General features: G+C 31.9%; 2 protein-coding genes, 1 long non-coding RNA gene and 1 pseudogene across 3 annotated transcripts; 1 reads left to right on the top strand and 3 right to left on the bottom strand.

Annotated features, from left to right (window-relative positions):
* On the top strand, window positions 5,595–6,353 carry LOC104714877 (ubiquitin-like protein 4A). The gene has a single exon (XM_010432350.1). The coding sequence runs from the start codon at window positions 5,595–5,597 to the stop codon at window positions 6,351–6,353; it is 759 nt and encodes a 252-aa protein (XP_010430652.1).
* Window positions 9,719–10,990, bottom strand: LOC104710099. Its single transcript, XR_754918.2, has 3 exons — window positions 10,771–10,990; window positions 10,315–10,645; window positions 9,719–10,019 (listed from the first exon to the last, which is right to left on the bottom strand). It is a non-coding gene; the product is annotated as an uncharacterized LOC104710099 (long non-coding RNA).
* On the bottom strand, window positions 11,224–12,341 carry LOC104714876 (annotated as a pseudogene).
* Window positions 11,254–13,935, bottom strand: LOC109125137. The gene is made up of 5 exons (XM_019230376.1): window positions 13,749–13,935; window positions 13,101–13,169; window positions 12,921–12,993; window positions 12,761–12,837; window positions 11,254–12,671 (listed from the first exon to the last, which is right to left on the bottom strand). The coding sequence occupies exons 1-5, from the start codon at window positions 13,883–13,885 to the stop codon at window positions 12,434–12,436; spliced, it is 594 nt and encodes a 197-aa protein (XP_019085921.1). The 5' UTR covers window positions 13,886–13,935; the 3' UTR covers window positions 11,254–12,433.

The raw sequence follows: 14,406 nt of genomic DNA, 5'->3' as shown, positions 1-14,406 counted from the left end.
TATATATATATATATATGTAAGACGAAAAGTCGTAACTGTTGTTGGTATTTTTTCGGATTGTTATTATTATTTTGTAAAAATGAGAACATTTGAATAAACACAACTGTTTGTAAAAGACACAACTCTATATACAACAGATGCAACTTTTTAGAGAGACGCAACTGTAAAAAAATTCTGTTAAAAATATAAAATAAAGAAAATTTGAATACAATGATGAGAAGTCACTTATATATAAGTTTATAAACATGTGAACATTTGAATAGACACAATTGTTTGTAAGAGAAACAACTATACATTTAACAGACGCAACTTTTTAGAGAGATGCAACCATTGAAATTTTCTGTCAAATATATATATATTATGAAAAGGTGTGACAAAAAATCGAAACTGTTGTTGGTATTTTTTCAGATTGTTATTATTATTTTCTAAAGATGAGAACATTTGAATAAACACAACTGTTTGTAAAAGATACAACTCTATATTCAACAAATGCAACTTTTTAGAGAGACGCAACGGTAAAAAATTTCTGTCAAAAAATATAAAATAAAGAAAATTTGAATACTGATGAGAAGTCACTTATATAGAAACTTATAAAGATGTGAACATTTGAATAGATACAATTGTTTTGTAAGAGACACAACTCTACATTTAACAGACGCAACTTTTTAGAGTGATGCAACCGTTGAAATTTTCTGTCAAAATATATACTTATATATATATATATATGTATGACGAAAAGTCGTAACTGTTGTTGGTATTTTTTCAGACTGTTATTATTATTTTCTAAAGATGAGAACATTTGAATAAACACAACTGTTTGTAAAAGAAACAACTCTATATTCAACAAATGCAACTTTTTAGAGAGACGCAAATGTAAAAAATTTATGTCAAAAATATAAAATAAAGAGAATTTGAATACAATGATTAGAAGTCAATTATATATAAGTTTATAAAGATGTGAACATTTGAATAGACACAATTGTTTCTAAGAGACACAACTATACATTTAACAGACTCAACTTTTTAGAGAGATGAAACCATTGAAATTTTCTGTCAAATATATATATATATATATTATGAAAAGGTATGAGAAAAAAATCACAACTGTTGTTGGTATTTTTTAAGATTGTTATTATTATTTTCTAAAGATGAGAACATTTGAATAAACACAACTGTTTGTAAAAGACACAACTCTATATTCAACAGATGCAACTTTTTAGATAGACGCAACTGTAAAAAATTTCTGTCAAAAATAGAAAAGAAAGAAAATTTGAATACAATGATGAGAAGTCACTTATATATAAGTTTATAAAATCTGAACATTTGAATAGATACAATTGTTTGTAAGAGACACAACTCTACATTTAACAGACACAACTTTTTAGAGAGATGTAACATTTGAAATTTTCTGTCAAAAAAAAAAAAATATATATATATATATATATGTATGACGAAAAGTCGTAACTGTTGTTGGTATTTTTTCAGACTGTTACTATTATTTTCTAAAGATGAGAACATTTGAATAAACACAACTGTTTGTAAAAGACACAACTCTATATTCAATAAATGCAACTTTTTAGAGAGACGCAACTGTAAAAAATTTCTGTCAAAAAATATAAAATAAAGCAAATTTGAATACAATGATGAGAAGTCACTTATCTGTAAATTTATAAAGATGTGAACATTTGAATAGATACAATTATTTGTAAGAGACACAACTCTACATTTAACAGACGCAACTTTTTAGAGTGATGCAACCGTTGAAATTTTCTGTCAAAATATATACTTATATATATATATATGTATGACGAAAAGTCGTAACTGTTGTTGGTATTTTTTCAGACTGTTACTATTATTTTCTAAAGATGAGAACATTTGAATAAACACAACTGTTTGTAAAAGACACAACTCTATATTCAACAGATGCAACTTTTTAGAGAGACGCAACTGTAAAAAATTTCTGTCAAAAATATAAAATAAAGAAAATTTGAATACAATGATGAGAAGTCACTTATAGATAAGTTTATAAAGATGTGAACATTTGAATAGATACAATTGTTTGTAAGAGACACAACTCTACATTTAACAGACGCAACTTTTTAGAGAGATGCAACCGTTGAAATTTTCTGTAAAAATATATATATATATATATATATATATATATATATATATATGACGAAAAGTCGTAACTTTTGTTGGTATTTTTTCAGATTGTTATTATTATTTTCTAAAGATGAAAACATTTGAATAAACACAACTGTTTGTAAAAGACACAACTCTATATTCAACAGATGTAACTTTTTAGAGAGACGCAACTGTAAAAAATTTCTGTCAAAAATATAAAATAAAGAAAATTTAAATACAATGATGAGAAGTCGCTTATATATAAGTTTATAAAGATGTGAACATTTGAATAGACACAATTGTTTGTAAGAGACACAACTATATATCTAACAGACGCAACTTTTTAGAGAGATGCAACCATTGAAATTTTCTGTCAAATATATATATATATATATTTTATGAAAAGGTATGACGAAAAATCGTAACTGTTGTTGGTGTTTTTTCAGATTGTTATTATTATTTTCTAGAGATGATAACATTTGAATAAACACAACTGTTTGTAAAAGACACAACTCTATTTTCAACAAATGCAAATTTTAAGAGAGACGCAATTGTAAAAAATTTCTGTCAAAAAATATAAAATAAAGAAAATTTGAATACAATGATGAGAAGTCACTTATATATAAATTTATAAAAATGTGAACATTTGAATAGACACAATTGTTTGTAAGAGACACAACTATACATTTAACAGACACAACTCTACATTTAACAGACACAACTTTTTAGAGAGATGCAACCATTAAAATTTTCTATCAAAAAACAAAATATATATATATATATATATATATATATATATATATATTTATTACTAAATGGTACGACAAAAAATCGCAACTGTTGTTGGTATTTTTTCAGATTGTTATTATTATATAGACTAGGTTTTGAACCCACGCGTTGATAAATTTTGATGAAAATTATATATACTCACTCCGTTTCAAAATATAAGAAATGACTACTTTAAAAAAGTTCAACAAATCATAAATAAAAATGCATAATAAAATATATTAAACTAATCTAAAAGTAGCATAGAAACTTGAAAACATCTTATATTATGTAACACAAAAATTTTCTCTAAAACATCTTATATTATGAAATGCAGGGAGTATGTGATTGATAACAGTAATAAAATATTATCTTATAAAAATAAATTATATTAATATTAAATAAAAATTTAAATTTCAGATACACAATTTTTAAAAATATAAAAATGAGTTGTGTTATACATTCAGATCAGATCAAAAAAATTATGAATTTAACTCGACGTCCAGGCAAGGCGAATCAAACTGCTGACCTCACATATCCTAAACCATTTATTTGACCACCAGAAAAGCGAAATAATTTTGTAATCTTGAATTTATCTCGTTTTTTATATTTAATTGATCGCTACCACGTATGTTTTCGTGTTTTGTTATTCAATGTTTTTTTATTTTTCATATTCTTTCTTGTCATTTTCATTGTCAAATTTTATGGTAATTGTCATCGTTACTTTTATCATGTTCTTCGTTGTACTCTTATTCTTTTTCTTCTTTTTTTTCTTCAACTTTTTCACATTCTTTCACTGAAAAACATTTTTTAGACTACCATACAACTTGTTAACCCATCAAACTCCAAGACCAAAATCTTTTATTTTCTCATAAAATTTGTGCAATTCATAAAGTCCAGCATAGTCAACACATGCATCCAATTATTGATAATTTTATCTATATACTTATTCGGTTTAAGATCCACATATATTGAAACTTCTCAAACCAATGCAGAGAAAGTAATATGAACACATGTATAGTTAAAATAATATTTGTGCTTTTCGTCGATCCTTCTTCTTTAAACTCAAATAACATCAACTCAAGGTCTTTCGACGTCAGTCCTTCTTTCTTAGACTTAAAAATAAAAATTTTACTGCAAGAATATCAAATCAAATTTCTTTTATTTCTATAAAATTTAATTTTTTTCTTCTAAAAATTCTTAATATAGATTACTACTATATTTCTAAAAATGTTAATTAGTGAAATATATAATTCTTATTGGTTGTTTTAAATCTTTTATGGACACCTTTAGGAGTTTATAGCTTCAACTTTTTATTAGTATAAATATAATATTTTAAAATTTCTATGGAGGTTAAGTAATTGTAATATTTTCAAACATTCTATGAAGTTTAAATATTTTTAATATTTGAACCTTTTAAAAGTTTCAATATTTATAATATTTTAAACTTTTAAAATTTATAAATTATAATTTTTTAGAAACCTTTTATAAGCTAATAAAGTTTAAAATTTAAAGATCATAAGATTTTGAAGTTTTAAAAGGTTTCAAAATATAATATTAAACCTTTTAAAATTTTCAATATTTATAATATTTTAAACTATTTTAAAAACTTTTTAAAAGGTAAGAACTTTAAAAAGTTTCAATATATATAATATTTAAACTTTTAAAAATTTTCAATATTATAATATTATTTTGAAACTTTTTAAAGTTTTAGTTTGATCAAATAAAAAATCGGATCAAACGAATAAAATTTTTTAACTTGGACGCCTTATAAATCAAGCTTTACTGCTCATTCGCTGTTGGAACCATATTAATCTTTATTTATACTGGTTCTGAACCAATGTCTAAAAGATTTCTAGCCAATGTGGGATGTTGTACATAGTTCTTTTATTTCTATAAGTTTTAAAATTTTCCTTTTTCTTAAAATTCTAGAAATTTTAAAAATGTTAATAAATGATATATCAAATACTTATAGGTTGTTTAAAATAATTCTTAATATTGAAAATTCTGAAGATTTTAAAAAATGTTAATGAGTGACATGTCTTATCCCTATTGGTGGTTTAAAATCTTAGGTGGACGCCTTTAGGAGCTTATAGCTCCTACTTTTTATTAGTATAATTTAAGTGTCATTTACTAATTTTATAACAATTCTATATGACAAGTTCTTTTGTTTGATTTTGAAACAGGGAAGTAGGATACAATCCAAAACTTAACTGTGTTCTCTCTCTCTCGACGCATTAATCTGGTAATCAACATTTTTTTGTTTGTGAAATGATATGATCTATGATTATTCCGTGTCTTTCTCTTTATTCAAATCTCTGTTTCTATCAAACTCTGTTGCTGAATTTGATCTATTTGCAATCTCATATAAATGTTAATGATTCTTATAGTGTGATTTGGTTTATGTAGAGCTATTTTCTGATAGGAGATTATGTTGTTTCCCACGGTGACGAGTTGAGATAATGTATATATATATATCAAGCTCTTCAAATAATATTTATAATCAAAAAACGCCGCGTTTTTAATCCAGTGGTTAATCTAACCGTTGGATCATATCAGGAAGGAGAGCAATCGACGGTTAAGATTCGTCAACTCTGTATATAAAAACTCAACTTTACGGTTAAACACTCTCGTCACAAATCATCATTCTCTGTATCTCTCTTCTTTGCTCCATTGATCTTGAAACAACAACGTTGATACGATTATGAAGTTGACTATCGAAACTAAAAGTGGCTCACCGTTCTCCATCTTTGTTGGTTTCTTGGATACAGTGTTAATGGTGAAAAAGAAGATCGAGACGTCTCAAGGTATCCCTGTTCGCAAACAAAACCTTTTCTTCGAAGGCAAGTATCTTCATGACCAATCTGAGATACGATTACGCCATATCGGAGACAACTCTCTTCTCTTTCTCGACGTCTCTCCTGACGAGAAGCCTAATCAGAAGAACAACGATCAAACCAAGCAATCTCCATCAAAGCCTATTCATGGGTTCGTTAACAAACCATTCCAAAAGATCACGGCGACGAGAATCGACGACGGATCATCACGACCGTCTTATTCACTTGTTGAGTTACTTGCCCCTCAAGATTTGCCCCCTGTGACGGTTGGAACTGGAAGCAACAGAAATCAAGAAACCAAGAAATGTTCATCGTCAGATTGGCCTTTGAGGAAGAAGAGAAAGATCATCCCGTCGATAAAGATGACAGTATTTGTGAAGACAATTGACGAGACCAGGATGATTCCGGTGGAGGTTAACGCAAATGATAAAGTTGAAGAACTGAGGAAAGAGCTGGGTAACTTGCAAGACAAGGGTGAGTTGAATCTGCCTCAGGAAGGGTATTACTTTATACTCAGAGGGCGAACAATGATTGAAACTGAGTCATTCATGTGGAACCTTGTTGCTGAAGGCGATACAATTCAGCTTAAACTCTTTGTAGCCTCCTCTTACTATCTCAGTAATTGATTAAGATCACTCTGCAAAGAGTAAACACTGAGTGTGTATTAAGGTATGAACAAAAAGTTCTTATTAAGATGTTGTATCAAACTGGTGCTGCAGATACTTGACAAGTTCTCATTAGGGTTCAACTCTCTGCAGTCTCCTCTTTCTTAAAGTCTTTTGCTTTGTTCAAAGTGTGCTATCTGTTTCATAGCTTTTGGTCATTGTATGTGTTCCCTCTTAACGCATAAACCCTAACCAATCCCAAAACAAAAAGCATAATTGTGAATGGCTTAAAACGATGTAAATTTAAAAGAGGGGGAAAAAAAATGGTGGTTCAGCTGAGGTCGAACCAGCAGGCCATAGTGGTTCTGGGCGGCGCTGAGCTGTAATCCGTCCACTGCTGTAAGCGGGAAGTAATCGCTGCTCTGTGAAGCCAGCCTCACGCATTGCCCTCCAACTTTAGAACCCGCCTGAGCCAAGCCTTCGCTCAACCCACACGGACTACTCACAGCTTGGACTGGGCAGCTCAGAAACATGCCAACACCAGGACCGACCTGAGGAACCGAACTAGTGTCCCACCATCTTATAGTCCCCACTTGGGTTACAAGCTCTCGTTACTTAGCTCGACGGTATGCACTCCATTTGGTGTCATATATAAACAAACACAAAATGAGTAGAGTGACCGATGTGGGACAAAAGACCTACATTTCGTTTTAATTATATGACTTGTGAGTTAATGTGGGCCAAATCCAGAAAAAAAATTGTGTGTTACTGACTTACCTCATGACGAAAAGAGCAATCAATCAAACTTCTTCAGTTCAAGCTCTCTCTCTATTCTCCACAAAGCTTTAATTACAAATAGCATTTGATCCGCGCTACGCGCGGAAGTTTGATGAGGTTTTTTTTTTTAGTTGTTTTGTTAGTTTATTATTTATTTATTTTTTCCCTATTTTCGTATAGTTATGTTGTCCGTGTTTTGTTCTTTGTTCTTTTGTTGTTTTTTTGGTATTTTTTTCAAGTTTGTATTAGATTAAATATTTTTGAAAGTTTTAATTTATTTTAATCATGAAGATATTTCGTTCGATTCAGAAAAAATATATATCTAGAAGTAAAGTTTTGTATAGTTATTGTTTGTTTTTTTTGCTTTAGTCGTTAGTTTTGGTTTATTAATATAATTTCTCATTTTGTCGTTCCATTTTTTTTGGGTTTTATTAGATATGGTTGTAGGTAATGTTCTTTTAATTTTTTTTTAAAAATAATTAACCTGGGGTAGTAGTTTTTTCATGAGTTTGTGGTTTTGTTATGACAAATGTTTTGCCAGTTCAATTACTTACAATTGTGTAATCTTTTATTGTTTTTCGGTCTGTCTGATGTTGGGCCTTATTTTCTTTAATACATAGAATTTTGTTGGGCCGTTATGTTTTTAATGGTTTGTCGTTGATGTGGGAATTGCTTTCTTCCCTGTGAAAATATCATCTCGCGTGAACGGATAGGTGAGAAATAATTTTCCCGATCTATAGTACAGTTAGATTTTTGGAAGTGTTTCCTTCATCCTGCTAATCCTTCTTCATTCATCCCTGTCATGATGCACAATTTATCTCTCTGCGCTTCGCATCCGTACGGGGTAATTCAGTCTTCCCTGCTGGTTTCGTTCCAGTAAAGTGTTTGTAGGTGTTCAAATCTGGCCTTTATTGATTTTGTTTTTTTTTGTTTCATTTCAGAATTAATTTCTCAATTGTATTTTTGTTTTTTTGTTTTAATTTTGTTTTCTTTCGTCCCTAGAGTTTGGGTTTGGATTGGATGTGAATTGTTTGTTGTTAAATTAAATGTTTGCCTCTATGACGGTTTGTTCATAAAAAATTGTGAGGTTTATTATTATGTTAGCTGGTTTAGTAAGTCAATCAATCTAGGTCTAATGTGTAGATTATCTGAAACTTGAATATTAGCATCTTTTCCTTCAACTAATGGTGTGTGTAGGTCGAAATTTTTTTCCCGGCTTGGTAATGGTTTCCTCAATTTTTGTGGAGTAATGTTAATTTAATTGTTACTTGTGTTTCCCTGAATCTATGTATGTGTTTGTAACTTTTTCAGTTGAGTAGTTTTTTCATTTATTTTAAAGGAGGGTTGTTTTACGAACCAGACATTTAAATGGTATAAGTATTGCTGAATCATAAGACCTCTTTCCATATGTGTATCTCCTGCTGTTCGTAAGTCTTGTAGACCTGTTTTAGAGATAGTTTGTTGGTCCTCTCTTCAATATTTGTTGATCTTGTATGTTGTGTTTTGTTTTCATGGTAACTTGTTGGCTAATTTATGATTTTGTCCCTTTATTTTGTATTTTTGGTTTACTTTCAGTTAATTGAGCTTGTTGTATTGTTTATATTATTATTGAGGCGGAGGTTTTGTTTATAAAGCAGGAAAACAACGACTTTATTATGAATGTTCGAAATTTGTAGAAGATGATAACAATTGTTAGGCTTATTTTTTTGCCTTAAGTTAACAAAAAGACAAATTTGATCATTTGTTTGAAGTAGTAGCAGTGTTTGCATCTAGTCTCCATATCATTGAGGGTGCAGATGATAGTTGGTTGGACTTCTGCCAATGTGATGTAGTAGCACTCTAGTTTTTGTACATTGACTCTGTGTAACGATTTCTTGATATTTTTCTAGCATTGATCACTTTTTGCTTTGTAATACCAAATAATGTAATACCAAATAATGTAAACAGGAAGAAGAAAGCATAAAAGATGGAAATATCTGACAGCACACCATGTTCTGTTTTTTTTTTTTGTTCTAGAGCAATAACCACAATCTAGAAAACAGAGGTATACGAAAACCCACAATCTCATAAATTTTGTTGGTTTAGCTTTTATAAGGCGTGTGGATAACTTAATGAAAAGAACGTTTAGTCTATCCAATATAACTAAATGGGCTTTGAAATTAAAGTACATGGAAGCTCTTTATTAATGGGCCATTAGAAAACGTTTTAACCAATTGATTTTCTGGCAGACCAAAAAAACAGAACACAATTGTAATCAAAATCATACCAAATTTCCAGTTAAGATTACCTAGGTTTAATGATTTGCCTATGGAAATCATAACCGGAAAATTGTGTTTTGTTTTGTTTGTTGTTGTTTTTGGATCGGGTCGATTGGTATATATCCTTAGGGATGTTAATTTGGGTAAACCCACCCCATTTAAACCCATCTCATTTAATCCCACCCCATTTAAGTATAAACCCATTTAAGCTAATATATATTTGAAACCCATTTAACTATACCCACTTAAATATACATGGCCCTATTTAACCTATCGAACCCATTTAACTATACTCTCTTTGAACACATGTTTTACTTGATATTGTCTATGTTTGAAAAGGTATAATCTTTGATAAGCTAAGTAGCAGAATACAAATCTGAAACATATGTTATGTTTTTGAAACAAATGGAAAATGAGAATATTCTATGACAAAAGCTTCAAATAACAAATATTCTATGACAAAAGCTTCAAACTCTCACAAAATCACGATATTAATATTAAGACAAACTTGTCGAACTACATAGTATTCTCCAGTAGATAGGGATCAAAAGAGAGTTTTGTTTCTTGGTTTGTTAACATACCAAAAGCTCAAACGGGTCTAGAGAGTTTTTCTTGGTTTGTCGCAGTGTATCTCCCTCTTGTTCGCCGGATTCTACAACGAAACAAAATGCTTTAGCAATGAATCAAGCTTAAGACCAGATACTTACTTAATCCAAACAACACACTGTTGTACCATTCAAACAAACTCAAACTCCATGACAATAGAGAACTCCAACACTCAAACAGAACTTCAAGTTATCCAAGATAAAAACAACCAACACAATGATCAAAGTTTCACAAACCAAACACCCACAACATTAATCGTATCTATACACAAAACAACAAAACTCTCTTTTTATTAGATATTAATAATCTCAAGTCTCAAGTCTAAAGTTTGAGACATTTACCTTCATAGTCTGAAAAGCCTCTTAACCAATGACGCGTACAAAGCAAAGCCTGAACCTTTTCTGGCAGCAGACGATTTCTGTAAGGAGTCAACACCCTAGCTCCAATGCTGAAAGCTGATTCTGAGGCTACAGTAGTAATGGAGATGCTGAGAACATCACGGGCCATCAAGGCTAAGTCCCCAAGTCAACCTTGGTTACTTTTCCTGTAGCTCAAAACATCTAAATTGGGAAATGCTTTCCACTCTAGCCTCGGCTCAGCCAAATAGATATCTAATTGTGTCTTCGTCTTGTTCACACCAGATTCAATGCATCTTTCAAGCTCAAAGAGATCCTGGTTAAAAAAATTCACATCAAATTAGCAACATTATGATTCTAAATTAGCAACATTATGATTCAAAATTCACATCAAACTGACGATTATCTCAATCAGTCTCAATTTTTTAAAAATCCTCTTACCTAGATCCGTAATCTCGCGACAACCACGAAGCTTGACTCGAGTCAGATTCGAGCAACGAACCAAGATCATAACCAAAGCTTCATCCTCAAGCTAAAAGACCTCCGATCACAGCGAAGAGCGAGCTTCGTCACGGAATCAAACCGATCGAACATACAAAGCAAGAAAGAGAGGATCTCAGCTTTGGCATCGAATTGGGGAAAATTTTGTTTAACCCTAAGGCAAAACGACAACGTTTTGTTTTATGAAACAAAAAAAGAAAACTCAATGGGTACCCGTATGATTATGTAAAAGCCCATTTACTAACTGGGTTTAGCTGGTAAACCCATTTTATTCCATTTAAATTATTTTTGATATATGGGTTTATATGGGTAAAATTTTTTACATATACCCATAAATTAAATGGGGGTTTTACACCCAAATTAACATCCCTATATATCCTAAAGAGAATGGGCTATGGAAAGAATCTGTTAACTCATTACAACTGAAACAATCATAATAGGATGTGCATAAAATTAAAATTCAAAACAAAATCTTCACGGATCGATAAATCTGTTTTTCAGTCATAATCATACTCAAAAACTTTAAAAATTGTAGCAAGAGGAATACGCAGAAACAGTTCCACTATCTCTGATCTTCGTGCTACTTCACCATTGACTAACTCTTGATGGGAGCTAATAGCTTCTTCAACTTCTATACTTCAGGAGAGCTTTTTGTTATCAGAAAGACAATAACTGTTAGGACTGGTGTGGAGAGATGTCAGAGAAGATGTATGAGGCAGAGTACCCGTATCATAGCTTGAAAACGTATCTTGAGAGAAGTTAGTGTTTCCGACCATCTCACCATAAGGGTTGTTCTGGAGATTAGAAGAGAACTCATGTGGAACTGTGTCTGAGAGATAAGGATGTCGCAGAACGTTGTCATGAGAACCATAAAGCTCTTGCTGCTGCATCAAGTGATTCTTCAACCCGAAGTTATTTACTGCAGATGCTTGCACTGGAAGTAACTGTGAGTAGTCTTGTGTTGTTGAGACGTAGGGATGTCGAAAGTTTGTGTTGGTAATCATGTTGTCCATACACATGTTATGACTGTTATAACCATAAGGTTCCTGCTTCATCAAGCGATTTTGGTAATTGGTGAGTTGATTTGAATATGAAGCAGTGAGTGGGAGCTAGGAGAGGGTAACATCTTCACGGTTGTACATATACAGCGAGAACTTGCTAGGATTCAAGGGTTGTTGGTTCATCCGAACCATGTTCGCGTTCCTCTGTTTCTGCGCCTCAACAAAACGAAGCCTTTCTTGCAGTTTAGAGATAGTCCGTTCTAAGGACTGAATCAATTGAGAAAGTTGTTGGGGAGAGTAATGATCAAAGTTTGGACGCTTCACATTATTCCTCTGCTTCTTCTTCAAATCCGTGTTCCCCTTATCCTTGTCCTTGTCCTTCTCGAGGAACTCATGAAGTTTGAGGCTCTTCTTACGTTTTTTGGCCTCTTTAAACCTCAAAGCCATGTCTTTCACTCTCTCTCTCTCTTCTCGACAAATCCATAAGGAGAAAAAACTTGATGCAGCACGTCAACAGTAATTGGATACAGCATGTGATAGATTGTGACTAAGAGAATACAATTCGGCTGTACATAATCCACCATCCCACAGCAAACCACCAGTCAGACAATAGCCGGAAAGAAGATAGAAAGAAAAGATGAAGTGACGGTTAAGAACCACAAGGGAGATGTAAGCTCCTCATTTGACATAAATATAAAACAACATGCTTTGTCATGTAAAATTAATGACGCTAACTGAATGGGGTAACATTTACAAACCTCATCTTCCCGTCTATGAATATTCTGCTCTATAGTTGTCAACTCTTGATGAGAAGAGAACTGGACATATACATTCCTACCTCTAAAATTGCAACGAAAGGTCAGAAAAAAACAAAAGCCAACAACAAAGATAGGAGAAAAGGACTGTGATTGAGTGGTCAGAAAACAAACCTTATAGTTGGCTCCACATTAGTAAAAAACTGAAGGGCACTGGCTGCTGAAGGAACATCTTGCATTTGGAGAAGAGTCTTTCAAAAAAAAAAGTAATCTCGGGTTAAAAACCATAAGTAGAGAGAAAGCACAAGAAAGTAGAGTTTTTAAGTAGAGAAACCTGATTCTTTGCCCTGAGCATGACAAGCTTAGTTATAAGCCCCAAATGGTTGAAAAAGCTGATGCAAATCATTCTGATGAAACAAACAAGTAGAAAACAAATTATTGCTTGGTGACAAATACGAAAAAAGGGTTAAATACAACAATCAAGAGAGGAAGAAGAGGGTTTAAATATCTTTACTTCAGAAATCTCATGACCAACATTGCGAACATGAACGACATTGGAAGATTCAGCCATTTTTCGAAAGACCTGAAAAAACCAACCAAGACAAACCCATCAAACTCCATCCAGAGTAGGATACAATTAATCAATCAATTTTTTCCTGCTCAAGAAATAAAAAATCAATACTTTTCAATTCCAATTTTACAACATAAAGTAGAGAGATAGAGATGAATCGATAAGAATAATCGAATCGAAGCCAAGAAAATACGCAACATTGGAAGGAATCGATGAGAGTAATCGAATCAAAGCCAAGAAAACATGAAAAGAAAAAAAAAGTATATCCAAATCGGCTAAGAGAAACAACACATACTCAGAGAGAGAGAGATGAAAACAGAGAGAGACAGAGGAAGAGAGAGAGAAGTTGGCTCGCCTGAGTGAGAGAGAAATAGAGAGAGAGGAGAGAGAGGGAAAGAGAATCTGAGAGTGTAGATCGAAGGAGGGGGGGGNGGGGGGGGCTCGAGTTTGAGAGAGAAAGAGAGAGTAATGAAATTGTAAGAGGCATGAAATTGGGGAAGAGGATATTATATAGGACTTCACCTTGCACCAATTAAAAAAAAGTAGTCGGCCTTGAATTGAATGAGAGAGCATTGATATGCCTTGAATTACCGTTTCAGAAGAAGATGATTCGATGTAGATAGTGAAAGGGTTTGAAGAATTAGCGAGTAAAGAAAGAATGAAGAAGATTGAAAACGTTTAAGGTGATAGAACGGAATCAAGATGGGGGGACGGTTGAGGTCGGACATTAACGGAAGCGGAGTGGAGAAGATACATGGAAGAAGGTTTTATTCGAAGATCATACATATTACACACACTTGTAATATTGATGGACTCGTAATGGACTTTAAAATATATATTAAGGAAAAAAATAGGATTTGCTTACTACTGGGTTATCGCTTAAAATTGGGCTTCAGAAAGATGGTTTTACTTAACTAATAGTGGTGATGACGTGACAGTACCAGGAGTGAGTAAAAGTACACTTTATATATATATATATATATATATATTTACTAATAATGCCTTCAAGATCAAACTTCTGCCGCATCATTGAACTCCAAGTCAAGGAGATATATACATTATGATTTCAAAATTTATTAGTTGCATTTTATTATTTCGTTTTTGCTCTGTTTTACATTACGTGTGAGTTAACACATGTTATCCTCAATCAACGGGCAGATTCGTTACGCACATATATATACAGTATTCGTAAATTAATACGAGCTTAATTATGTGATTAATTTATAACATCTTTTCCTTTCCTCTGCAT

The sequence above is a fragment of the Camelina sativa genome, chromosome 9 (assembly GCF_000633955.1).
Source record: "Camelina sativa cultivar DH55 chromosome 9, Cs, whole genome shotgun sequence".
NCBI lineage: Eukaryota > Viridiplantae > Streptophyta > Magnoliopsida > Brassicales > Brassicaceae > Camelina > Camelina sativa.
Note: the sequence above shows the minus strand (reverse complement) of the source record. Positions and strands in the feature narration are given on the sequence as shown.

Bases quoted from the DNA above. Each gene is read 5' to 3' on its own strand.
- LOC104714877 (XM_010432350.1), top strand. From the start codon at position 5,595: ATGAAGTTGACTATCGAAACTAAAAGTGGCTCACCGTTCTCCATCTTT.
- LOC109125137 (XM_019230376.1), bottom strand. From the start codon at position 13,885: ATGTCCGACCTCAACCGTCCCCCCATCTTGATTCCGTTCTATCACCTT. The intron at 13,170-13,748 runs GTAATTCAAGGC...TGGTTTTTTCAG, and splicing joins AATCATCTTCTTCTGAAACG to GTCTTTCGAAAAATGGCTGA. The intron at 12,994-13,100 runs GTAAAGATATTT...TTGTTTCATCAG, and splicing joins TTGGTCATGAGATTTCTGAA to AATGATTTGCATCAGCTTTT.